This window comes from Lepidochelys kempii, chromosome 9 (genome assembly GCF_965140265.1).
Source record: "Lepidochelys kempii isolate rLepKem1 chromosome 9, rLepKem1.hap2, whole genome shotgun sequence".
NCBI lineage: Eukaryota > Metazoa > Chordata > Testudines > Cheloniidae > Lepidochelys > Lepidochelys kempii.
Window position 1 is genome coordinate 49084221 of NC_133264.1, and position 26435 is coordinate 49110655.

At 44.1% G+C, this 26435-nt stretch overlaps 2 protein-coding genes across 15 annotated transcripts in view; both read left to right on the plus strand.

Moving 5' to 3' along the window:
• ARMC8 (armadillo repeat containing 8) overlaps positions 1–14960 on the plus strand; it is a 181839-nt gene extending 166879 nt beyond the window's left edge. For 9 of the 14 annotated variants that reach the window (XM_073360247.1, XM_073360250.1, XM_073360248.1 and 6 more), the window contains 4 exons: positions 651–746; positions 1422–1517; positions 3555–3789; positions 4074–5291. In XM_073360247.1, the coding sequence (XP_073216348.1) occupies positions 651–746; positions 1422–1517; positions 3555–3789; positions 4074–4165 (519 nt within the window). In that variant the 3' untranslated portion in view covers positions 4166–5291. Of the gene's footprint in view, positions 1–650; positions 747–1421; positions 1518–3554; positions 3790–4073; positions 5292–8170; positions 8244–10611; positions 10706–11885 lie in introns of those variants that run through there. The other 5 variants (XM_073360252.1, XM_073360254.1, XM_073360251.1 and 2 more) reach the window with 2 other exon arrangements.
• Positions 14961–17461: 2501 nt separating this feature from the next.
• NME9 (NME/NM23 family member 9) overlaps positions 17462–26435 on the plus strand; it is a 37874-nt gene continuing 28900 nt past the window's right edge. The window contains exon 1 of the mRNA XM_073360259.1: positions 17462–17510. The gene's annotated coding sequence lies outside the window, so the exon portion shown is untranslated. The remainder of the gene's footprint in view (positions 17511–26435) is intronic.

Below are 26435 nucleotides of genomic sequence, written 5' to 3' on the forward strand. Positions count from 1 at the left end.
GAACGGCCATACTGGCCCAGACCAAAGGTCCTTCTAGCCCAGTATCCTGTCTTCCAACAGTGGCCAATGCCAGGTGCCCCAGAGGGAATGAACAGAACAGGTAATCATCAAGTGATCTATCCCCTGTTGCTCAGCTTCTGGCAAACAGAGGCTAGGGACACCATCCCTGCCCATCCTGGCTAATAGCAAAATGATATCATTACACCTACCTGGTGTCCCCCCTCTTAAATATGGAAAGATCATGTTGACCCATTTAGCCACAGCATCACACTGAGTTCTCATGTTCATCTTGTTATCAATTTATGACTCAGATCCTTCAGTCTTCAGATTATGGCCTCAGTGACAACTGTGTTGCTCTGGGGTAGTCAGTATTTAAATGTTCAACAGGCTTCAGTGGAAGTAGGATCAAACATATAGTTCCTTATTCTACTCCCTGTGACAAGGGTTGGCTAAAGTAATGAAAAGGAAAGTAACTCCTGTTTTCTGCTGCAATGGGTTCTCGCATTTGTGATACCTTGCATAAAGGTACTGGCACCTAGAAATACTGATGATAATTCCACTCACTTTCACAATAAAAATGTCCTTGTTTTTGTCCTTTTCTCTAGAAAATGTGTACTAATTGTGTATCTGTAATTGCTTTGCTTTTACAGCATATAGACCAGATAATGAGCACCCATGGAAAGCAAATCATGCAAGCAGTGACTCTGATTTTGGAGGGGGAGCACAATATCGAGGTCAAGGAGCAGGTATCCTTTACTGTTTTGTGTGTTCTCTTAGCCGGGTAAAAGTGTCAAGAAAGTTTTAAGATGTTGGCATTCATCACTGGTATATTACTAACAGGTCTTCCCTTTTGGGGATTATAAATAACTTGCCTTGAATATTTTACCATGATATCTGTCAAATTAAGTCCTATGAAAGTTACAGTGGTGCTAACAACCAGACTGTCCATTTTTCTTCACTGCTGGAAGCTTAAGCTTAGTAAGGCTCTGAGTGTTATGGTGGGTATTGGAAGTGAGTTCAGAATAGTTTTAAACTGTGGGATCCTGAATTATATACATTTGGCAAAGATCAGGACTGTGTGCAGTAGAGCAGCAGGGATGTAAGAAATGGGGGGAATCAGCACTTCCCACCATGTAGGGCCAGGAGAGAGGGAAGAAGGTATCAGTAGGGGGAGGGGGAAAAGCCCCTGCAGTCTCTGGGAAAAGGTGACATCACTCCCTCTGCTTCCAGTGCCACCTGCGAGCCCCAGCCCCACCTGAGCTTGGGGTGGGGGGGGCAAATTTTCTGCTTGGGGCCGCAAAAAACCTAGAGCTGGCCCGGCTCCAGATTCTGATAAAGAAGTGTTCACCATGAAAGGTTGGAACTCAGGAAAGATATGGTTCATAGATGTACTGCAAATGACAACTTTCTCTCTCTTTCAGACATTATGTATACTTGCCAACATAGCAGATGGAACGACAGCAAAAGAACTCATTATGACCAATGATGACATCTTGCAGAAAATTAAGTATTACATGGTATGGGGAATTTCTTTGAAGGGTCTGCCCTCTCCTCTTTGCAGGAGTTGAAAGTGGATATTCTAACATGGCTTAAAAGTTAAACAAATTTCTAGTATTCAGTATCCAACACTTCATTCGTGTGTATCCATCTGTACAGAGAGCATGTGTGTCAGTTCAGTTCAAACACTACATGAATGCAGTGTTAAGGCTGGCGAGTCAGTCACAAGGGAAATCCAAAAATTAAGGCTCCCACAGCAGCCTTATAATGTATTAAGGTACACATGTAGCACCAGACAGGGAATGGAAGGGAAGGTGTTTCTGCCTTAATTAGGTGCATCTGATAGAGGTTTTGATAAATGCTCCCCTTGGGGTGCGGGAGCTTGGGGGCAGAGACTCCAATTCTCCAGATCTCAGGCAGCTGCAGGAAAAGGAAGCTGCATCCTAGTAGCAGGCTAACCCATGCATAGTGCTGTTTGGCTTCCCCCTTTCCCTAGGCAGCAAGATTCATTTGGCTCCCAGGCCTTTCCAGCCTATTTAATGTAAATGTTTAATTGTACGAAACAAGAAGCCCCATCTTTGCATCTTGAGGACTTCTGACATTTACATAAACAGGGTAAATTTAAAAAAAAATTGGCAAACCCAAAACACAATAATACAAAATAACCAGCAACACAAAGCAGTAACCCAAATACTCCATTTCCCCACGCAGAGTGGATAAAAATCAATTATTTTTTTAAAAAAAAAATTGATTTTTTTATTTAAATCGGATTTTTTGATAGTTTTTTTCCCAAAAAGCATTTTGTCTAAAGATAGTTTTAATTAAGATACATTATAGCTCAAAGATTTGTGTCTCCAGAGATAACATGTTTGTTAACAGCAAAAATGTTTTTAAATAAACAATATATAGAGGTGAGAAATAACAGACATCAACCTTATTGTCCCTCTGCAAATTTGTGTACACAGAGTCAATCCCTTACCTCTCTCTAAAAGTGCAAAGTTTCAAAAAGTTCAATGAATAGGAGATTGTTGGGGGCGGAATAGATCTGGACAAGGAGAAGAAGTCTGGAGATAAATGTGAGAGACTGAGTTTCTTTCTCTCGGCACCCCATTCTGTGCGGTGTCTTTTTGTCTGTTGGGTGTACCTAGTGTTTTAACGCCATCTAATGTGAATGTACCTGTGTGTGGTGGTGGTCAGAACTACAACAGGAGCAGCCTCTGCATAGTGGCAGGTTTTTAATTCTAGTATTGGGGCACAGACTACCAATGCCAGGCATGTCTCCTGTGGTAGGATCCAGTAGAGTGATATGACTGAAGGCTGCATGGCAGGGTGGATAAAAATCAATGATTTTTTTTAATCCGATTCTTTTATTTCAATTGGATTTTTTTTATAGGTTTTTTTCCCAAAAAACATATATATAAAGATAGTTTTAAGATATACTTTATAGCTCAAAGATCTCTCATCATGGAATAGGGATTATAAATTCTAATTCTATAGTATGAGACAATATATTCATGTAGTGTTTAAGAAAAGTTTTGTAAATGAGTTCCAATAGTTCATGGATTAGGGACTCGATTTTATGGGGTTCCAGAGGCTTCTGTGTAGATTATTTAGATTAATCTTTCTATCTACACAATGGGACTCAGTGCTGAGTCTAAAAGATACCATCAGAGATACCTAGTTTTGCAGTTCTCAAACTGTGGATTTATGTCTCCAGAGATAACATGCTTGTGAACAGCAAAAATGTTTTAAAATAAATAAATACTATATGGAGGTGAGAAATAACAGACATCAACCCTATTGTCCCTCGGCAAATTTGTGTACACAGAGTCAATCCCTTACCTCTCTAAAAGTGCAAAGTTTCAAATGAATAGAAGATTGTTGGGGGCGGAATAGATCTGGACAAGGAGAAGAAGTCTGGAGATAAATGTGGGAGGGGAGGGACAGGCAGTAGAAACAAAAGTGAAACTGTTTGAGCAGCATATTCCAGAAGCCTTGAGGTCTTTCTCAGTGTAGCCTTCATTGATTTGAGATCTACCATACCATTCTCTCACTAGAAGGGAAAACCTATAATGGCAGCAAACCATAAAAGAGACCCAGTTTGGGAATATTTTAATGAAGTTCCTTTACCTGTGGGTAAGACGGGCATGCGTGCAAAATGCAAACAGTGCAACAAAGAAATGCAAGGCTTGGTTACCCAAATGAAACAACAGCATGAGAAGTGTTCCTTCTCAGGAGGAAGCTGCGTTGAAGATGATGAAAGGAACATGTCTGAACATGCAGGACCTTTAGGTTGGTAAACTTTTTTATTTCATACGTCTTTTTTCAGGACTGCCTGTCTTCCTTCTGGACTATTCTTGAATTTTCATGTTTGAGCAAAAAATATAGTTGTTACTCTATGGTACTACCATTTTAGATGTAGTTGTGTTTAAAAAATAAATAGCTGAAATAGGCAGATCTTCCTTTTACAATTTCACCTTTAAAGTAGTACTGAGTGTCAGTTAATGCAATGAGTAATACTAAATGAGCAGTATGGTAATAATAATTAAATAACTGCATTGACTTATTTTGTTTAGGAGAATCCATCCTCAAAATACAGGATTCTGAAAACTATCCACCTTCAAGATCATCATCATTTTTCTATAGTTTCAGAGTTATCTGCCAATGATAGTGTTTCATGTATGTCACATAGCCACAGTATATATCACCTGTAGCAAAAAGGAAAAAAAACCTCCATCATCCAGAAACAACCACAGATAAGTTTGTGATGAGAACCAGCAGATTACAAAATGGGGTAATTGATGAAAAAATTGTCCAGTTTGTTTATGCAACAAACTCTCCTTTCCGTATGACTGAGAACCCACAGTTCATTAACATTGTTCAGTCATTAAGACCAGGATACAGTCCGCCCTACAGAGCAGATGTTGCAGGCAAATTGCTGGATAAAGTGTATGAAAGAGAAATTGAGCAGTTTGCAAAAGGTCTGGAGAGTGAAATTATTAACCTGAGTCTTGATGGGTGGAGCAATGTCCACAATGATCCCGTTGTACGTGCTTATGTGACAACAGAAGAAGGGAATGTCTTCCTTACAGAAACAATTGATACATCTGGAAATGTACACACAACAGAATACTTACAAGAAGTAGCAGTAAAAGCTATAACAAACTGTGGAAAAAAATTCAAATGTCTAGTATGCAGCATTGTCTGTGACCAAGCTGCAAAAGTATCCAAGATGAGAAGAAACTTAGAAGAGCGTGAAGAGAGTCTCAAGCTAATAAAATACGGTTACAGTGCTCATTTGATGCACCTCCTAGCCAAAGACTTCAGTGTTCCACAAATAAAGGCTAATGTTGTTGAAATCGCAAAATACTTCCGTATCAACCACTTTGCAGCAGCTGCTCTGAAAAAAGTGGGAGGAACCAGGCTAACTCTCCCACAAGACGTGCGATGGAACTCAGTAGTGGACTGTTTTGAGCACTGTATCAAGAACTGGCCTAATCTGATGACAGTTTGTGAACAAAATTGTGGAAAAAAAAATGGCACTATCACAGCCCAAGTTCTCAACATTGGGCTTAAGAGAAATGTTGAACACATGCCGAGTACCCTGAAGCCTATTTCTGTAGCCTTGAACAAAATGCAGGGAAATACCTGTTTTATTGCTGATGCTGTTGAAATTTGGAAGGAACTAAGTGAGATCTTAAAAAGAGAAATATGCAACAACAGAGTTAAATTACAAGCATTAAAAAAAACAAATGGGACAAGCACTATCCCCAGCTCATTTTCTTGCAAATAGTCTCAATACTCGGCACCAAGGTCAAACCTTAACTGCTGAAGAAGAGGAGTTGGTTATGACATGGACATCCAGCAGTCATCTCTCCATAATGCCAACTATAGTAAACTTCAGAGCTAAGGGTGAGCCATTCAAGAAATATGTGTTTGATGATGATATTTTAAAGAAAGTCACATCAGTGAACTGATGGAAGTCACTTAAGCACTTGGATTCAGAGACTGTTGAAGTGATGATCTCGCTTTTAACAGCAGTAGCTTCTTCTGGTGTAGAAAGAATATTTTCTTCCTTTGGACTAATTCATTCCAAATTGAGAAATTGTTTGGGACCTGAAAAAGCAGGAAAGCTTGTTTTTCTTTTCCGGATTATGAACAAACAGGAAAATGAAGGTGAAGATGACTGAGTTAGCTGCAGAAGCCAATATTTTAAGTTTCTCATGTTGACCTGGCTGACGTAGTCAATTTAATTTTTGTTGGGTTTTTTTTCAATATTTCATTTAACTATTTTAGTTTAAAACAATTTTAAGCAAAACAAACCTGCTTTTAAAAAACATGAATGTTTAAATTAAAAAATTCATATGCTTGTTTTGTTAAAATATTATATGTTTGCTGTTGAAGAAAAACATCCAGAATACATAACGTTGTTGTTGTGGTTTTAGTTGAATAAAACAATTTAAATGTCTGTCTGGTGATGTTCTCCTCCTAATACAGTATGGCAAGAAAATCCTCCAAATATTAACGATTAACCTGTTGAATTGGAGATAGTTCATCTCCCAATGACTTCATAAATATCTGCTTCAATTACCTTCGGTAAATGAAATAACCAAACAATCATTCATTTTCTGACATAGCTGTAAAACTAATCTGAAAAGTTTTCAAAGTAAATCACTTTAAAAATATATAGTGTGTACCTTCTAAAAGACAGGTTTCAGAGTAGAAGCCGTGTTAGTCTGTATCTGCAAAAAGAACAGGAGTACTTGTGGCGCCTTAGAGACTAACAAATTTATTAGAGCATAAGCTTTTGTGGGCTACAGCCCACTTCATCAGATGCATAGAATGGAACATATAGTAAGATATATATACATACCACTTCATTGGATGCATAGAATGGAACATATAGGTGTGTGTATATATATATCTTACTATATGTTCCATTCTATGCATCCAATGAAGTGGGCTGTAGCCCACGAAAGCTTGTGCTCTAATAAATTTGTTAGTCTCTAAGGTGCCACAAGTATTCTTGTTCTTTTTACCTTCTAAAAATGAAACCTACATCTATCTCTGAATTGTGAAGAATATGTCTTGAGGTTATAACAACCAACAAGAATGCATATTTATGTAGAAATCCATGCTTAAATCCATGATAAAATAGTCTTCCAGACTAGTGATTTAAATCAAATCCACCCTTTTCCCACGTCACCCCTAGCAAGACTAGCCTTCAACAGCCCTGAAAAGAAGTTCCTTGCAGTATGGTATCTGAAAAACAACAGATTCAGGTTTGTTCAGCCCCTCAAGTATTTGCTTCGTTGCATGTCCTTTAGCTGGGGTGAGCATGGACTCCAGTGTTTGTTTGTTAACCTGCCTGTGTGGCATTAACACTGATCTGTACGCTTCTAGTTAGCATCTCATTGGAATAGATAGAGATGAGCTCATACTTTTGCTGCTTCTCTGGGGTAGGTCAATGGTTTTCAGACTTTTTGGCTTATTTTAATAGTCTGCCGCGTACAGGTAAGCAGAGGTGACATGTGAGGGGACATGCACGGTCATGTTCCTCCCCCCAGTTTTCTGCCTTCCGGCAACAGCTTCTAGAGGTTTTCAAACTGTGGGATGTGAAAAATGTTCAGCAGGGCGGGGAGGGGGAGTAGCAACGCCAGGTGGCTCAGGCCAGTCCCACACAGCAGGGCTCAGGGACGGAGCACCACCTGCACCCCTGACTCACCTTAGTGGGCTTCCAAACCTGTTTGAGTTTGGGGGGGTGCAACAAAAAATTGTAACTCAAATGGGGAGCTCAGCTCAAAAAGTTTGGTTTCTCCACCCCCCTCAAGCCTGCTTGGTTTCGCACATGGAAGGGCCCTCTCAACCTGCAGTCACATGACCCCTGTCACGTGCTCCATGAACTCATTATTAAAGGGGCAACTGAGCCTTGGAACAGAGTGAAGGGATATGTGTCTGAGCACCAGGACCAACGCTTTGTTACACAACCAGTTCAGCAGAGAAATCTAAACAGAAATGTTCCCTCAATACCTATTAAAGACCAGGCTAGTTGCTGTAGGAATCAGGGCACACAGTCTGTGCATAGTTGTTCTTCTGTTTGGTGCCTCTAGAACAACAGGCCAAGGCAGAATCAAATCAAATATTTTATAACTGTGTTGAAAAGAACTTGCTGGTATCTCAAGATATAACAGAAACACAGCAGTTCTGAGGAAACCCCAGCTTTTAACAGGCTCATCCCAGCTGCCTGAGAGTGAGAGTTCCGAAATAGAAAGCAAGTCTGAGGAGAATACAGTTATGCTCAGGAGCAGTGTTGCTGGTACAATCTTCCTGATGATCTATAGGCTGGACTGGACTGGACTGAACCTGATGCCAGATGGGAGAGTGGCAGCAGCAAGAGCCTCTTGGCTCCATGGTTAGTGTAGTGAGTGTAACAATGGCTGCAATATGGTGAAGGTAGAATCTATTTTGAAATCAAGGACAAAATAACTCTCCATTCAAAGAACACTGTACCTGACTGCTCTAAATAGCAGTCATGTCTTTGGTGCAGATCGTGGATGAGGAATTGCCCACGATTTTTTACCTCAGTCCTTAAGTGAATGTTAGAAAATGTACATCTAAAAAGTTTTGTGATATTTAGCTTCTGAAACTCCAAAAATTCTGTTTCTATATTCAGAGTCATTCGAATGCTAAACTTCAGCTTGCCGCCATGTTTTGCATATCTAATCTCATATGGAATGAAGAAGAAGGTAAGAGACTCTCATACTTTTATGTATTGTCTTGGACAGAAAGTATTGTCAGAACAAAATCCTTTCAACGGAGAGAATGGCAAATGTTAGGTAGTAGTACAATGAGCTTAAGGTCTAGATGCAAATGCAGCAAGTGATTGATAGACAATAGGGAGGCTGGGGGAGGGAGGGCAATGAGACGAAGATCCCCAGCTGGTCGCTGTGACACAGCTTAATGGTTCCTGAATGACAACGCACATCGGGGATGTTTTGTGCACTCACATTATGGACTTGCATGACCCAATGGAAGACGGAGAATATGCGTTTATGAATGTGATTGTTGTACAAGGTTGGCAGTAAATGAGGTATTCCAGTTATCACTTAATGAAATGGGGTAGGGGGGACAATTGATTGTGAATGACATAGCTGCTTATACAGTGGAGGGTGGGGACCAAGAACCTGTTAATTTATAGTATTGCTTGAGTAGATGAATGTATTGAGAAAGAGTGTTTGGATACAATTTACAGGTTGCCCCTTCTGTGTTTACCTTTATTATTTGAAATATATATTATATGATATGGTGCAGTAATGGTAATAAAATCTACCATTAGTGGATACATGCTTCTTCCTGAAGTTTGTAATAAAGTTTGCATTGGGTCACAACCTGGAAATCACTCCCTTCCCTATATTAACAACAACAAACATGGAGCCAGAAACTAACCAGGCTGAGGGGCTACTGCCTCTTGTTTCTGCTGCCAGTTGTGTGGCAGGCTGCTCCGCCAGGAGGGCATCAAATAGCTCCTCTGAGCAGGGACCTAGAATGTGCTGCAAAGCTTCCTCGGGGACTGTCCCAGTTTGTTCACTTCAGCAGCTTCATCTGGTACATGGTACAGTCCTATACTGGGTTTGGGGGTGAGAAGGTCACCATCCAAGCTTACCAGGCTGTCGTGAAGTGTTTGTGGCTCAGTGCTTGGCACAGTTGCAGCACCCACTCAAGCCCTTTGTAAAAGGGGCAGGATGACAGCGAGTTTCCAGAGGTGCAGTTCTCATACCTGGCTTACAGTGGTCATTTTGAGCTGCTTAATACACTCCCTGCACTGGTTAACCAGTCAAGCGAATCCCCAGTGCTGCCAGCTTCTTTGTTATTTCCTGGTACTTGTGGTCATTCCTGGAATTCTTGGTGAAGTCAAACAGTTTGCTCTCCTCTCACCAGTGATTAACCAAAATCAGACTCTGCTCCCATGACCATGTAGCAGCACACTTGGCAAAGGACTTCTTCGTGTCAGTGGCCATTACAAACTCAGGAGAAGGTTCGCTCTGCTTGCAGCTCAACAGTCGGAATAAAATGGAAGAGTTAAATGCTGAGCAGCTGTACTTGACCCAGAGGGGTGGCTTCCATTTCCTGGGACTTGATTGGCCAGTCTTGGGATAAAAAGCATAGAGGCCACCATCTCGTGGGAGTGTGGAATAGCATTGGTGGACTCTCACGTCCTGAGTCTGGGAGGCCCGGGCCTGAGCTATTTCCACATTGCAAAATGATGGCATTTGAACCCAAGACATTGCAGGGCCTGGGCTCAAACCCTTCACCTTTGTGGGGTCCTGAGCTTGGGCCCGGGCCCAGATCAGACAGAATTATGTGTTAGACAGGAAGGGGGTTTGGGCTTGAGCCTGAGTCTAAGCTTGGACTTACACTGCAGTACAGACATACCCTATGAATCAGGAGTTGGAAGCAATGGAGTTGCAGAGCAGGAGATGGGAGCAGTGCTAGGGAGGGGGTGGTGTGAGTGGAGATGGGGTTGGGGGAGGATGACTCTTAGATTGGTGGTTACATCCTCTAAATCTGCTGTGGTGTTCCTCAACAAGGAGACTTATTTTTGTAGTTTGATCTCCCACTCTACTGCTGAGTAATTTGAGAATGTGGAGCATCAGGAACAAATCTCACTTCAGCATGTAAAACTTCACGCTGTATTTCCAGCATTCTGATTTCCTGTATTAGCTTGTGTTGTCCACTGAGTGCTAGAAGTTTAACTCTGTAACAAGTTTTCAGCTAAATACACCCTATATCAGAGACAGTTGGAAAGGAAGAAGCCAATCAGAGTTAAACTCCTTACTTTATAATAAAATCTCTTCAGGTTCTAGCCTGTTTAATTTTCTCTCATTTATTCATGTGAAAAAATTGAAGGGAAAAAAATTTAGTAGCTTCTTCCAAAAGGGAAAAGACAGAGCAGCCATAGGTTAAGTCAGCTTAAAGGGCTTCTTAGCACAGCATTTTATTTGCATCCACACATTCTATCCCCTCATAGCACATACCTGTCTCCAATTCTTTTTTATCATTTTTAATAAATCACTTATTTGATGTTATCCCCTATAATGTGATTTATTTTTTTAGGTTCACAAGAACGCCAAGATAAACTACGAGATATCGGAATAGTAGATATCCTACACAAACTGAGTCAGTCATCAGATCCAAATCTTTGTGACAAGTAAGTATAAAAGAACCCCCAAAATAGAGATCAGAGGGAAATCTGTGCTTTTTTAAAAAAAATGCATCTTGTTTTGAAAGCATTTGGATTACAGAAAAATCCACGAGACAGTGCCTTTTTGTACATTTGTGTCTGACTTTCTCTTTACATTGATGAGTCCTGCCACATAGGAATAAAATATTATATTCATCTTATGTGAAGAATGGTTGCTAAGTAGGATTTATGACAAGTTCTAAGGCAGGACAGACACCAAGATGGTTATCAACTCATACGTTATCTCCCTCCTCAAAAACAGCAGTACACACTGACACAACATTAGCACTTTTTCAGTATGCCATGTTTTACTAAAAATTAAGGCAGTTTCAGTATCCTCAGCTAATTTTTTTTAATCTTGAATATAATTTATCCAGTCTTGCAGATTTAATGTGTAACTTTAGTAGTATGCAGTGTAGTTGTAGCCATGTCAGTCCCAGGATATTAGAGCGACAAGGTGGGTGAGGTAATATCTTTTATTGGACCAACTTCGGTTGGGTGAGAGAGACAAGCTTTTAACCTTACACAGAGCTCTTCTTTAGATCTGAGAAACGTACTCAGAGTGTTCCAGCTAAACACAAGGTGGAACATATTGTTTAGCATAAGTAGTTACATATTTCAAGGGATCATTTAAATACAGCCAATTCAAAGTTATACATCTAGGAACAAGGAATGCAGCCCATACCTACAGAATGGGGCATTGTATCCTGGAAAGCAGTGACCCTGAAAAGGCTCTGTGAGTTAGAGTGGACAGACAACTCAGTATGAGCTACTAGTGCAATCCTGGGGCAAAGAGGCCATCCACGTTGTCACATTCTGGGGTGCAATCCGGACCAGTGGGTTAGATCTGGTTTAATGAGTGTTTGGCGCTACTCATTGCTCATGTAGCACAAAAGAGTTTTCCTCCTAGCTGAAGAAAATAGCACAAATGGCATTGGGCTGTACTTTTGCTGAGAAACCTCAGGCTTTGCCATCTTAACGTGTTAATAGTTTAGCCTTTTATTGCCACACTAACATTGTTCCTCCCTCACATGCTAGCCTTGTGCACAGAATGTCCTATTGGATAAATGTTAACCATAAATCTCCAGCGGGTGTTTATTTTTTTGAAGTCCAGATCCAATGGTTAATGGAATATTTGTGATTTCAGGGCGAAGACGGCACTCCAGCAGTATCTTGCGTGATCAAGGACTAAGCGAATCTTTGGACACCCCTCGTGTGTTTAAGGACTAACAGGAAATAGCCTCAACTGATTCCTTATATTTGCACAAGTCACCTTGGGCTGCATTTCTCTCAGGTGCAGGGAGCTGCTTTGCAGAAACAGTTTAGGTGATCAGGTCTCCAATGCACTTGAACTTTCTTGAGGTAGTTCTTTACTCAGAGGACTATTGTGGGGGGGTTTGTTTTTGTTTTTTCCTGAGCTACCTGGACTCTCTAATAGAACAATCAATCATCATTTTCTTTTGGGCCTACAATTTTCTGCTTTTGCTGCAGCCTGCGTGTGTGTTTGGGTGTATGTGTGAGTGTGATACCTCAGAATTTTGTTTTCCTTTTTTGTGTGAAAATCTTTTTCTACACATTTTCAAGGGTTAACCATTGTTTGCTGTATGAATACTTTAATGAATTATATACAGTTTGAATGAAATGTTATTTAAAAAAACACACTGTATCCCATAAAGTTTATTTTGAATTTTGAACAGATGAATGTTTTTAAGTAAAACATATGCATTTCTGAACCTAAGCTTAACTTATATTATACTTCCTTTTTGAAGAGAGAAATTGAGGAATACAGTAGACTCAAATAACAGCCAGCACATTTTGTGCTATGAAAAAAATCTAAGAGATAGCATTTTACTGCCACACAGTCAACAGATACTGATGTCATTTTCAGCTCAGTAGAATGGGACAAAAGGATTGTTTGGGGTTTCTTTACATTTTTAGAAGACAAGGGTGGACTCTCACTCTCACCAATTCTATAACTGTTGTGTTGATCTTCTGCCAAAAAGAAATAGGTGGATGTAATATCATCACTGGCTTGGAGGAGTGAGCCTATTGCTGTGAAATCCAAGATCTTGCTGAGATTATTGCTGAAAGATTGGCTTGTCTCAGTGATAAGGAACACCAGCTGACTGTGACACCAAGATACATCAAACAGGTAGCACACTGCAAGACTTGTACTTTCAAGATACCAAGAGGACCTGGCAAGTTATGGCTTAAGGGACTTGTTTGGTCATACCTGTATCTCCAGATTCAGTTCACTGCTTTATAAAATACTTCTCCATAATATTAGCTGAATAGGTTAGATTGCAGGAGAATGGACACATTATTAGAAAATTATCTCCATTGACATTGCTATAGTAATACCAATATATATATATATACACACACACACTGACATATCCAGGAATTCATATACATGGATAATAGCCCAGATTTTACTGCATTTAAAGGATCAGATTATTAAAACCTGGCCTTTGTCTGTGTGCCTACAATTTGTGGGCACTTAAAATTGTGGCTTCAGTTATTTGTAGAAACAGCATTTACCTTCCTCATTGCAGTCAGATACTTGGACAACTAAATGGCTGAAATTATGCCTGTAATTAAATTGTGAAATACTGTGTCTGCAAGAATTCACATCCACTCAATTGTGGGCACAGAAAGGGAAAACCATTTAAGATTATGCTGAAAATCAGACCCTACATTATTACTGAATTCAGCTTCAGGAGTTAAATGTGCATAGAAAGAAGTGAGTGCAGCAAGAAGCTGTTCCAGACTGCAATTCAGGGTTATTCCTTTCCTCCTGCAGTACATTTACCAACTGCTTCCTGGTTTTCAGTTTAGGAAATAGCGTTAATAGAGTCAAAATCACCTCACGCTATGTCTACTTAGCACTAAAGGGCAAACTAAAGAATTCAACTCTACCTTAAAAAACTCCTTTTGCAGTTTGAGCTTCAGGTCAAGAGGACAGGACTGTAACTCCACTAACCAATTGTCAAAAATGTAATCTCAAACCTTTATCCTTTATTTCTAGGCAGTGTCAGATTATAATTGCCTTACTTTTCTGAGTAGTCCTATTAATTTAAAGGAAACTACTTGTGTGAGCAAAAGGCGATCACACTTTGGCCCAGAGTTTGAATGTTATGTATTGGAGAACTGTTTCCATTTGGTTGCAAAGGAAAATATAATTTTATATAAGTTTAATGTAATTGTTTTCCCACTCTGAAAATCATATAAAAGTGAGCACCTAACACTTTTTTCCAATGTGGACATGGCAATAAGTTAGTGGCCATTTCTTATTATTGCTACAAGTCTCTTGGTAAAGGGTCTGCACAGAGAGGCAAGTATGAATATGTGAGAACCTGATAATTGTCTAGTATCTCAGAAATAAAAGCCTTATTTAAAAAGTAAAGTGAACCATAGTTTTGGTAGCACTGAGAAAACACTTCCTTGGTTAAACTTTATATACACATGGGGCTAAATTTTCAAAATAGCCTGAGCTTGAACTCTAAATTTACACTCCTGATATTTTGTGCGCTCATTTTCATGTGCTCAAGTTTTTGCATGCCCCCCTACTCATATCTGCAAATCTGAGTTTGTGTTCAAAAGATTGGGTGACTAAAATTGTACACAAAAGTGTGCAAATTTAGGTGTGCATGTTTAGAGACTTTTTTAAAAAATGTGGCCCTAAATGTACCAGAAAACTTAAAAATGATGCTCAGACAATCTGGATACTGCATGGGGGGAAAAAGTCAACATTTTCCATAATATCAAGCTGATAGGTCAAATGTCCAATGAAATAACATTTTTACACTTAGTTAAGCTTTTGTGAATAATTTTTGATGTTGCTGTAGGTATGTAAAGAAAACATAAATACTGTAAATAAATAAAAAGTACTTTACTTTGCTTCTACTGAACTTTATGAAGAAAATATGTATTTAAAATCTTGACTCAATGTTTTCTGCTCTACAAACTTTAAGATTTTAGTTGGAGATTTATACAACACAGAGAGGACAACAGAATATAATCCTGTGTACAAGTTAGCCAAACCCTACTGGTTTTACTCGAGTAAGGCGCCCCCATAAGACAAGGGATTCCTTGCAAGAGTAAGACAAGCAGGATTTGTTCCATTATGGGTTTTCTTCTGCCTTTAATACTGCATCACACTTTTTTTTCTGGGTCTCCCCTTCATATTTGTCCCTGATTCCAATCATGTATTTATATGATGATAATGAATTAAGCCAGGTGAGCAACTCAGTAAATCATGGAAATTGTTTTATTTGATTTGTGGCCCTTTTCTGTTTTCCACAAATATTTTATGTCCTGATCTTTCAGCTCCATCCACCTGGCTGGTCATTGCACCTGTGTGAAGTGCCACTGAAGTTAGTGTGGCTGTGGGTGGAACAGATATCAAGACACATGGGTGGGGGTGGAGGTGGAGGAGTGGGGTCCTTGCAAACACATTCACGAGCAGGATTGTTTGTAAATCACCATGAATTTTAAGCATATATTAGAGAATATTTGCAGAAATCAAATTTTGAACTTTTAAGTTGGGTGTTTGTATCCAAATCTGATTGTTACACTTTACCTGTCAGGGAACAGAAACAATGTAGTGTGACACATCTGTCCAATCAAAGCTAACCAATATGCCTTACATCATAAATACAGTATCCAGTGTTGTAGCCATGTCAGTCCCATGATATTAGAGAGACATGGTGGGTGAGCTACATTCCCTCTAAGGTGCATGGCTGTGCAGAAGGCCACAAAGGGCCACACACTGCACTCAGGGGCATGGGGTAAGGTGAGGGGTGTTGATGGGGGAGCTTGGGGTGTGCAGGGCTGCAGCAACTCTCCCAGCCCTGGGGCTGTATCACAGTGGGGCCACACACACACACAAACACACCCGCAGGGCCCGCCTCTCCCCAGCCCTGGAGCTGTTGGGGGGAGTCCTCTCTCCCTGTCGCAGCCCTGGGCAGCCTGAATCCCAAACCTCTCAGCCCCACCCCAGAGCCCGCAGCCCAGCCAGAGTGCACACCAACCCTAGCCCTGAGTCCCGTCCCAAACCCCTCATCCCCAGACACACCCCAAAGCCCACACTCCAACCGGAGCCCTCACACACACACCCCCGCACCCCGACCTCTGCCCCAGCCCTGAGCCCCATCTCACATTCCAAACCTCTTGGCCTCACCCTCCCACATCACCTCCATATTGGTACACATAACAAAATTAATTCCGCACATGAATGGGAAAAATTAGAGGGAACATTGTGGGTGAGGTAATATCTTTTATTGGACCAAGTTCCGTTGCTGAGCTAAATAAGCTTTCAAGCTACACAGAGCTCTTCAGGTCTGTGAAAGGTACTCAGAGTGTCACTGTTAAATACAAAATCAAACAGATAGTTTAGCATAAGTAGTTAGCACATATTCTAAGGGGCTATATAAGGTTAAGTGGCCCACTAATACCCCTAGTCATAGGATAAAAACAGGGGTTAGGGGGTTACAGATTGTTGTAATAAGCTATAAATCCAGTGTCTAGCAAAGACATTGTAAATACTGAATAATCACAGTGAGTTGCTCCTGAACTACCAATTTGCAGAATATCCAGTTTCAATAACAAATTCAGAGAAAACATGGGCACATATGACTTGCCAGACTACATCAGACCTGGGCCCTCTGTAGTCCAGCACCCTTTTAACAGTGCAGGACTAACTCCTTCAGAGGAAAGTGCAAGAAATCATGAACTGGGCAATTATGTATAATCTGTTCATAGGGGAAGTTCCTTCCTATTCCTCTACAGATGGAGGTGGTGGTTTAGCCCTTTTCCAAAACTCGTACCTGTTTTTCAATGCTTACAATTCTAAATCTAGATAGTCTCCATCCATGTAAATTTGAAATCCTTTTTTATCCTACTAAACTCTTGGTCTCAGTGACACCTTGTGGCAATGAATTCCATTGCCATTCCATCATAAACTGCCTGTGGTCAATTTGCAAACATGCTGACTTCACTGAATAAATAACTCTGTGTCTGATTCACTCTAGAAATGAGTTTGGGTATCTCAGTTCAAATCACAGTGGACAAGTGACACCATCACCCTAGTCTCATGGACTGCTGACACTGTAGGTGTTGGTGCCAACATAGAACCCAAGGACATGACTATAACAGACTTCCTCTTTCTTTCTCTCTCTCTTATTTAGATTGCTTGTGATGTTGGGAGTAGATGGGTTTCTTGTTGTTCTCCCCCCTCCCCTTTTTAAAAATGGTCACACTCCTCCCACAAGCATTAAAACCAGGCTGCTTTAGACAGCTTGGACTGGCTTACATAATTACAGGAAATTTTCCTGGCCTTTTTAGGCCCCAAAGACTCCTCCACGCACCAAGGTAGAGGCCCAGTGCCCAACAGAACTTAGATTCCAAAGCCAAAAGGGACCCTGTGATTACATCTGGCAGGCCCCAGCTGGACACGGTGGTGTATGGGGGGGGAGATTGAAGAGGGGGGCATGTATGGGACATTGGGGTGTGTGGGGCAGGAGGCATGTGGGGTTGGGGGTATGTAGGGGAAGGCGGGGGTATGTGGTGTGGGACGAATAAGTGTATGTAGGAGAAATTGGGGGGGGGTACGGGCTGTCACGGAGTGCGGGCTATGGAGAAGTTGGTGGGGGCGGGACGGGCTGTGGGAAGGGGCGGGTCTCCCGAGTCACTTGTGCATTGGTTCAATCACCAGGGAGACCGTTGCCGGGAAACGCGGTGTCCGAGGCCCCGCGAGTTTGTGCTGCTGCAGGTACCGGCGGGGAGGGGGCGGGAGCTGGGTCCCTTGTTCGGCTCCATGGACCTGGGATAGGGCTGCCCCTAGAGCTGCCCTCGAGTATCCCGGCTCGGCCCCCGGGCCCCCTCTCCCTAGAGCCCCCGGTAGCCCCCCTCCCCGGTAGCCCCGGCTTGGCCCCCCCACCCCCTACAGTCCCCTGGTAACCGGGTCCCCCGTCCTCTAGAACCCCCCCACCCCAGGTACCCCCGGTCCTCCCCCCGGTAGAGCCTCCCTCCCCGGTATCCCCGGCTCAGCCCCCTGCCCCCTAGAGCTCCCAACCCTAGGTATAGTACCCCCTGCCCCCTAGAAGTTAGAAACCCCTGGTCATCTGCCCTCCCCCACCCCCTAGAGCCCTCCTCCCGTCCCCTAGAGGCCCCCTTCCCCGGTATCACTGGCTCAGCCCCCTAGAGTCCCCTGGTAACCTAGTCCCTCTGCCCCCCACAGCCCCCACCACCACCCTAGGTACCCCTAGTAACCCACCCCCACCCCGTAAAGTCCCCCTCCCCGATATTCCTGGCTCGGCCCCCTGTCCCCTAGTGACCTAGTTCCCTCTGCCCCCTATAGTCCCCTAGTAACCCAGTCCCCCGTCCCCTAGAGCCCCCCCACCCCAGGTATCCCCGGCCCCCCGCTCCCTAGAGCCCTATGGTAACCTGGTCCTCCCACCCCTAGAGCCTCCCTCTCTGGTATCCCCGGCTTGGTCCCCTGCCCCCTAGAGCTCCCTGGTAACCTGGCCCTCCCACCTCCCCAGAGCCCTCCTTCCCAGTATTCCTGGCTTGACCCCTCGCTCCCTAGTGACCTAGCCCCCCCTGCCCTCTAGAGCCCCCCACCCCAGGTCCCCTGCTCCCTAGTAGCCTACCCCCCACCTCCTAGAGCCCCCCCAGACCTGGTACCCCACCCCCTAAGGCATGGTCACATACACCCCGGCCGCGCTGTGTTAGCTAGGATGTGGGAGGCCCTGTGCCCTTGCTCCCCGCCACTGCATTAGATAGGATGCGGAGGCCTGTACCCTCGCCGTCCCGCATTAGGATGTGGGGCCCTGTGCTCTTGCCACCCCCTGCCTCACTTTGTTAAGAACTAACTGATTTGTTGAGTAGCAAAACTTGGGAGCAAGAAAGTGAGAAGCGAGGAGCCTTTCCTTCTCTCCCACCCAGACACAGTCACACCTTCGGCCACTGCACACCCCTGCTGATTGCATTCTGAGCCAACACCAGCTCAAGTCAGTTCAATGAGACCTTAGGGGCTGGGTGAGTGGGACAAGTGCTGCCCCAATGTAAAAAAAGTCATTCGGGGCTCCATCACAGGTAGGGCAATCCCTCGGGATGAGGTCACACACTGCCTGTGGGGTCTGAGCTGCGTCCTTTTGTCAGTGCTATCCGGTCTTGATCTGGGAGCAGGGTGCTCCATCACTTGGTGCCATCTCTCTCCTTTCTCCCAGGGCCAGGCACAGATTTTCCTCTTCACTCGCTGATGTGGCAGCCTAGGTGATTCCTGATGGTCTGAGGAAATATTTTTCATGCACTTGGTGGTGTTTGGGACATTGGAGTAGAACATGTTTCTCTGTCTCAATCTCTGCTCTGTCCCCTTGGCTGCAAAGTTGCTGGTCTCTGCTTTGGACTTCCCAGGCTCACCTCCAGCATGTGGTCACTGATTCTGTACCTAAGTGCGAGAGTTGGCTGTCATTTTGCACAAGGTCACTCCAGCGAGGTCTCTGCTGGTGAGAGTTCTGTACAGGGAGCTGTCCCAGTCGTCTTTGTTGCTGATTTGATCTGTTCTTTCCAGTGCCTCATGGATTGGTGCTGCAGGGGCTGGGCTGACATCTTGAGCTCCTCTGCTGGTTGGAGGCGGGAACTGTTGAACAGGGAGCAATGATGTGTAGGGATGGATATTTTCATTTGGATTTAGTTTTTGACTCTCTTTTACTTTGTGCAGAATGGAGCATTTGCTAGTGTGACTGAGGTGGCACCAGAAGTTGAATGTGCTTAGTCTTTATGTTGATGAGCAGGGGGAACCAGCCCAGTGGTGCTCAGTAGCCACAGAGGACTTGCAGAGCTGGGGTTTTATTCCAGTAACCATAGGGCAGGGGTCCTCAAACTTCATTGTACTGTGACTCCCTTCTGACAACAAAAATTACTTCACAACCCCAAGAGAGGGGACCAAAGTCTGAGCCTGCCCAAGCCCCACTTCCCTGGGTAGGGGGCCAAAGTCCAAGTCCCACCACTCCGGGCAGGAGGGCCAAACCTGAAACTCAAGGGCTTCAGCCCTAGGCAGGGGGCCTGAAACTTGAGTCCTGCCACCCATGGCTGAAGCCCTCGGGGTTTGGCTTTGGCCCTGGGTAGGATGGTGGGGCTTGGGCTTCAGCCCTGGGCCCCAGCAAGTCTAAGCCAGCCCTGGTGACCCCATTCAAAGGGGTCAGGACCCACAGTTTGAGAACCGCTGCCATAGGGTGTTGTTGAAGTCAGGCCCTAGATTTCACTCCTGTGTAGTAGACTGGGTTGGATTCTGATGCCAGATATGTAATAAAATTTTACTTTGTTCTGGTTGCTTCTGGGCTTTTCCTGAAATGTCCTGATGTTTGTACCAAGCTGCGCTGCAGGTCCACATTAAGCAGCAGGTTTCTAGAAAGTGTCAGTTTCTCCACAGACCAGCGTAGGTGACAGTGTGGTCAGTCATCAGCACACAGAGGCACTTTATCTCTGAGTTATTTTGTAGGAGACTCAGATTCTGGGGACGGTTCCAGTGGGGCTGGTGAGCCAGATTGAAGAAGGCCATGCTGTTACATTCCTTTCTTATTCCCCATTCTTGCTTAAAGGTGTCTTTTCCTGTTTATTTTTATTCTGTATTTGATGGATTGGTAATGAGGCCAAATGTTTTCCCTCCAATTTCATGTTGCAGCAATTTAAATTTCAGTCCTGGGTGCCAGATTGTCACACTGTTTTGAAATCTATGAATCAGGCAAATATTGCTCTGCTTTTTGTTGTTCACATATTTGTAAATGAGAACCTGTTTGGTAAAGATGTGGTTGGCAGTTCATTTCTCAGGGAGGAAAACAATTTGACTTTCACAGATTATGTTATGGCTACTAGGTACAAACACACCCAGTTTCTCAAACTCTCCTTCTGACACACAGCCTTATTGCCAAGCACATAGTGTGCACAAGGCCCCTCGTTTCCCACAGCTGTGCACGTATCTCAGCTGGTCATACGTGGTAGTGCTGCTCACCAGAGATTCATTCATTCTAAAGCCATGTCTACACTTACAAGCTTACAGCAGCACAACTGTACCAATACGGCTGGGCTGCTGTAAGATCGCTCAGGTAGCTGCGTTAAGCCGATGGGAAAGAGCTCTCCCGTTGACATAATAAAACCAGCTCAACGAACGGTAGTAGCTGTGTCACTGGGAGAGCGTCTCTTGCCAACATAGTGCTGTGTAGACAAGTGCTTATGCCAGCAAAATTTATGTCACCAAGGGGGTGTTTTTTCACACACCTGAGCAACAAAAGTTTTGCAGACGTAAGTGCTAGTGTAGACATGGCCTAAGGTCAGAAGGGACCATTGTGATCATCTAGATTGACCTCAAGTACAGCACAGACCAAAGAGCTTTCCTACACTAATTCCTAGAGCAGATCTTTTAGAAAAACACCCAATCTTGATTTAAACATTGCCAGTGATGGAGAATCCACCATCCTTGGTAAGTTGTTCCAATGGTTAATTGCTCCCATTCTTAAAAATTTACACCTATTTTCAGTCTCTCTGCTAGACTGAAGAGCCCATTATCAAATATTTGTTCTGATGTAGATACTTATAAACTGTGATCAAGTCATCCATTAACCATCTCTTTGTTAAGTTAAATAAACTGAGCTTCCTCAGTCTGTCAGGCTTGTTCTACACTACAATTTATGTTGGTATAACTGCATTGCTCAGGGGTGTGGAAAATCCACATTCCTGAGCAACTTAGCTATACCAACCTAACCCCCAGTGTAGACAATGCTATATCAATGGGAGGACTCCCATCGACATAGGTAGTATCTTCATGAAGTGCTTCAACGGCACATCTGCACTGGTATAGCTGCCTTGCTGCAGTGCTCTAAGGATGTTTTCTAATCCTTTAATCATTCTCTGAACCCTCTTCAATTTATCAACATCTTCCATGAATTGTGGGCACTAGAATTGGACACAGTATTCCAGAAGTGGTCACACAAGTGCCAAATATAAAGGTAAAGTAACTTCCCTACTCCTACTCCAGATTCCCCTGTTTATGTATCCCAGAATTTCATTAGCCTTTTGGGCCTTAGTGTTGTACTGGAAGCTCATGTTCAGCTGATTATCCTCTATGACCCTCAAATCTTTTCCAGAGTCACAGCTTCCCAGGATAGAATCCCCCATCCTGTAAGTATGGCCTGCATTCTTTGTTCCTCGATGTACACATTTGCATTTACATTTAGCTATATTAAAATGTATACCATTACCAAGTGATCCAAATCATTCTGTATCAGTGACCTGTCCTCTTTGTAATTTACCACTTCCCCAGTGTTTGTATCATCTGCAAACTTTATCAGTGATGACTTTGTTTTCTTTCAAGTCGTTGATAAAAATATTAAATACCATAGGGCCAAGAACTGGTCTGTGGGACTCCACTAGAAACATTCCCATTTGATGCTGATTATCCCTTTACAATTACATTTTGAGAACTATCAGTTAGTCAGTTTTTAATCTATTTAATAGGTCATGTTAATTTTATATAGTTCTAGATTTTTAATCAAAATGTCGTGAAGTATCCAGTCAAACACCTTACAGATATCTAAGTATATTACATCAACACTATTATTTTTATCAACCAGACTTGTAATCTCATCAAAAAAAAGATAGCTAGTTAGTTTGACAGGATCTATTTTCTATAAACTCATGTTGATTTGCATTAATTATATTACTGTCTATGATAGGGCTCTCAGTAGCCAGGGAGCCTAGTAGCTAGATCTTTGGTTAGGGGGGCTGTAAGGGGACTTGACCCCCTCCTTCTCCCTCAGGTCTTGGCCCAGCGTCCTGTGTCGCTCAACCCCTAAACAGGGGAGATGGATCTTTCTCCCAGCCGTGAGGGGGTGTGCAGGGCTTGTTTTCCTGGTCTTACTTGCTCCTTATGCAAGTCCTTTTAGTTTGGGGTGTGGCCCTGCTACTCCAGTTGCCCCACAGTTGGGGCTTATCTGTAGGTTCCCCTTGGCAGGGGGTGATTTACTTGCCTCTAGTGGCTGCCTTGGTAGGCAGGTTGCTGGTCTGTGCCTTCAGGCAGGCATACAGAGAGCTCCTGCCTCTTCACCAGTCAGCCCCTGGCTGAGCCAGGCTCCCTTCTTTTCTCCCCCCTCCAGGCCTGGCATTGGCTGCAGGTATAACGGGGCAGGGCTACCTGAACCCACAGGTGTTCCTTAACCCCTGCTGTGCCTGGCTGCAGTATCTCTGCTCCTTCACGCATCTCCCACCTCATGACCCCCTTTGGGTTCTTCCCCCCCTCCAACTGCTCTCCACCATCCCGTGAAAAGAAGTTTGCATTCAGATGGGCTTTCCCGGCCTGGTGCTGGATGCAGAAGGAGAAGAGCTAGTGGGAAAGGTACCACCTCATGACTCGAGGATTTGTGTCCGTCATGGCATGGAGCCAGCGAAGGGGGGGCATGGTCAGTAATGAGGGTGAAGTGCGTGTCCAGAAGATAATAACAGAGTGAATCCATGGCCCAGTTTACCACCAGGGCTTCTTTCTCAATTACAGAATAGGTCTTCTCTCGCGGGAATAGCTTCCAGTTAATATATAAGATGGGGTGTTCATCACCCCCAACTACCTGCGATAAAACAGCTCCTAGGCCCATGTCTGAGGTGTCTGTTTGTAACAAAAACTCCTTGGCGAAGTCAGGGCTGTACAAGATGGGTTCCTGAGAGAGCCGGGCCTTCAGAGTTTGAAACATCTCCTCACAGGCTCTGGTCCTTTTAAGACTCTCTTTCTTGAGGAGATTGGACAGGGGGGCCACAATGGAGGAGAACCCTGGGATAAAGTGGTGGTAATACCCGGCTAGTCCCAGGACTCGACGTACATACTTCTCTGAGGACAGCGTGGGGCACAGCTGGAGGACCTGAACTTTGCTAACCAAGAGTCAGATCAAGCCCTTTTCCAATGTGTACCTGGGGTAGGTGGTCTCATTCTTCCCAAAGTGACATTTGACGGGGTTTGCTGCCAGGCCGGCCTCCTGGAGGGACTGCAGGACTGAAGTCATATGTTTCAAATGGTGTTGCCAGTCGCAACTATCAATTACCATGTTGTTGAGGTATGCAGCTGCATACCTGCTATGGGGGCCGAGAATTCGGTCCATTAGCTGCTGAAATGTGGCCGGAGCCCCACGCAAACCGAAGGGCATGGTCTGGAACTGAAAAAGTCCACAAGGGGTGGAGAAAGCGTTTTTTCCCCTGGAGTCGGGTGTAAGAGGGATCTGCCAATAGCCCTTCATTAAGTCTAAAGTGGTGATGTATTCTGCCTTTCCCAGCCAGTCAAGCAGTTCATCAACCCGTGGCATCGAACTTGGATACTGCATTGAGCTTACGGAAGTCGATGCAAAAGCGGGGGCTTCCTTCGGGCTTAGGGACCAGTACCACAGGATTCTTCCAGTCACTAGACGACTCCTCGGTCACCCCCCAATGCTAACATCGAGCGGAGTTCTTCTTTCATGGTGTCTCTAAGTTTCTGGGGAGGTGCCAGGGGTTTTCTCTGACTTTAATGCCTGGGTCCGTCTGAATATGATGAGTTATCAGGTGAGTCTGCCCTGGTCAGGTTGAGAAAACGGAAGAGAAGGTGGTGATCAGTTTTTGCACCTGACCTCTCTGCTCTGGGGTAAGATTGTCCTCAATCTTGACCACCCCTGAAGTTGAGGCCTTCATGGCCTGTGGGCCCAGTTCAGGCTCTGGTGAGTAAGGCACTATTAGTAAGCCTTCCTGGGCTTTCCACAGTTTTAACAGGTTCACGTGGTAGATTTGTTGTACCTTACATTTATCTGGTTGCTTGATTTCATAGTTCACCTGCCCTACACATCGGATCACCTCAGTCCTTGCGGGCCAGGAGCTTTGCTTCCCAACTGGGCAACAATAGCAGCACCCAGTCACCAGGCTGAAACTCCTGGAGACACGCCTGTTTATTGTAGGCCACCTCTTGGGTATCCTGGGTATGTAGGAGGTTCTCCCTGGCAAACGAGCCCAGGACCTCAAGCCTCTCCCTCAGGTATAAAACATACTGTACCATGTTGTTAGCTCGGGACGGTTGCTCTTCCCACATTTCTCGCACAAGGTCTAAAATCCCCCGGGTTTCCCTCACATATAAAAGTTCAGACGGTGAGAAGCCAGTGGAAGACTGGGGTACTTCCCAGACTGCGAACAAGAGAGGCAGGAGCAGCTGGTCCCAATGCCAGACATCCATCAGGATGAACCTTTGGAGCATTGTTTTCAGGGTTTAGTTAAAGCGCTCTACCAGACCGTCCGTTTGGGTTTAGTATACAGATGTTCTTAAGGTCTTGATTTTGAATAACTGGCAGAGCTGCTTGATCGTCTAGGACATAAAGTTTGTCTCTTGATCTGTCAAGATTTCCCGCGGCACCCCGACTCGGGCGAAGATGTTCATAAGTTCTGTAGCCACCCCCTTGGCAGTCACGGAGTTTGAAGAGACAAAGAATTTGCTGATATTTGTCCCACTCTTGGCCTGTTTGCTTTTCTTATATCCAGTTGATTGCTGCATGCTGTCTAATGTCAGTTGTGCCATCATGACCAACAGTGAATCCATGCTGGCACAAAGTACAAAAGACTTTACCAGAATCACCATTGACAGGTTTTACCCAGTTGTATATTTCTTCCCATTGACATTTGTATCTATAGTCTTTTCATTTTTTTCTGTTTAGGTCCAGACCGTCTCAAGTTCCCACTGTGTATAACTAGGCAGACAGGCTGCTGCATCTGGACCCAATGGAGCTTTCTCCAGGCGGGTGGCTCCATCCCGAGATACAGAGTTGCAGAAACTGAGCTTGGAGATGAGTTGGGGTATTCACCCACTCTCCTGGTGAAATTCCAGTGTATAGAATTACATTTGGTCCCCCCTCAATCCACCTCCCTCCCTGCAGTTCCTATTGGATAACAATATTCCTGTTCACATCCTGTCCTAAGTTGTGTGGCATTGCTACTGAACAATTGTTATGTCCCACAGAGTTGGCTGCATTTTGGAGGCAAGCAAAGTACTTCCTGGGACAAGCCTCACTGTGGCCAATGAGAGTTTTGGCTGAGTGAGGGATGCAGAAATCAGGCTGGAGTTTGGAAGGAAGCTTGGCCTCCTATGGAATAGGAGGCACTGGGCATAAGTGGGATTTAGGAAAGGAAAAGGATGGGCAGAGACACTGATGTGTGTGGTGAAGAAGCAGGGCTCGTCTGTAGTGAATATAAAGAGGATTCTGTATTGGGGCTGCTGGACACAGACAGAGCCTGTGGTTCCATCTGGCTCTCTAGCTCCCAGCCATGTCACTGCACTGGGGCTCCCTGGCCTGGTCAGTCATGGAAGGAACTGCACTGGGCATGTGTGAGAGCCACCCACAGTGTGCCTGGGTGCTGTATTTCGCTGTAGTGAGGGGAAGGAGCACTTGTGGCACCTTAGAGACTAACAAATTTATTTGAGCATAAGCTTTCGTGAGCTACAGCTCACTTCATCGGAGGCATGCAGTGGAAAATACAGTGGGGAGATTTATATACACAGAGAACATGAAACAATGGGTTTTACCATACACACTGTAACAAGAGTGATAAGGTAAGGTGAGCTATTACCAGCAGGAGAGCAGGGTGGGGTTGGGGTGGGAAAAACCTTTTGTAGTGATAATCAAGGTGGGCCATTTCCAGC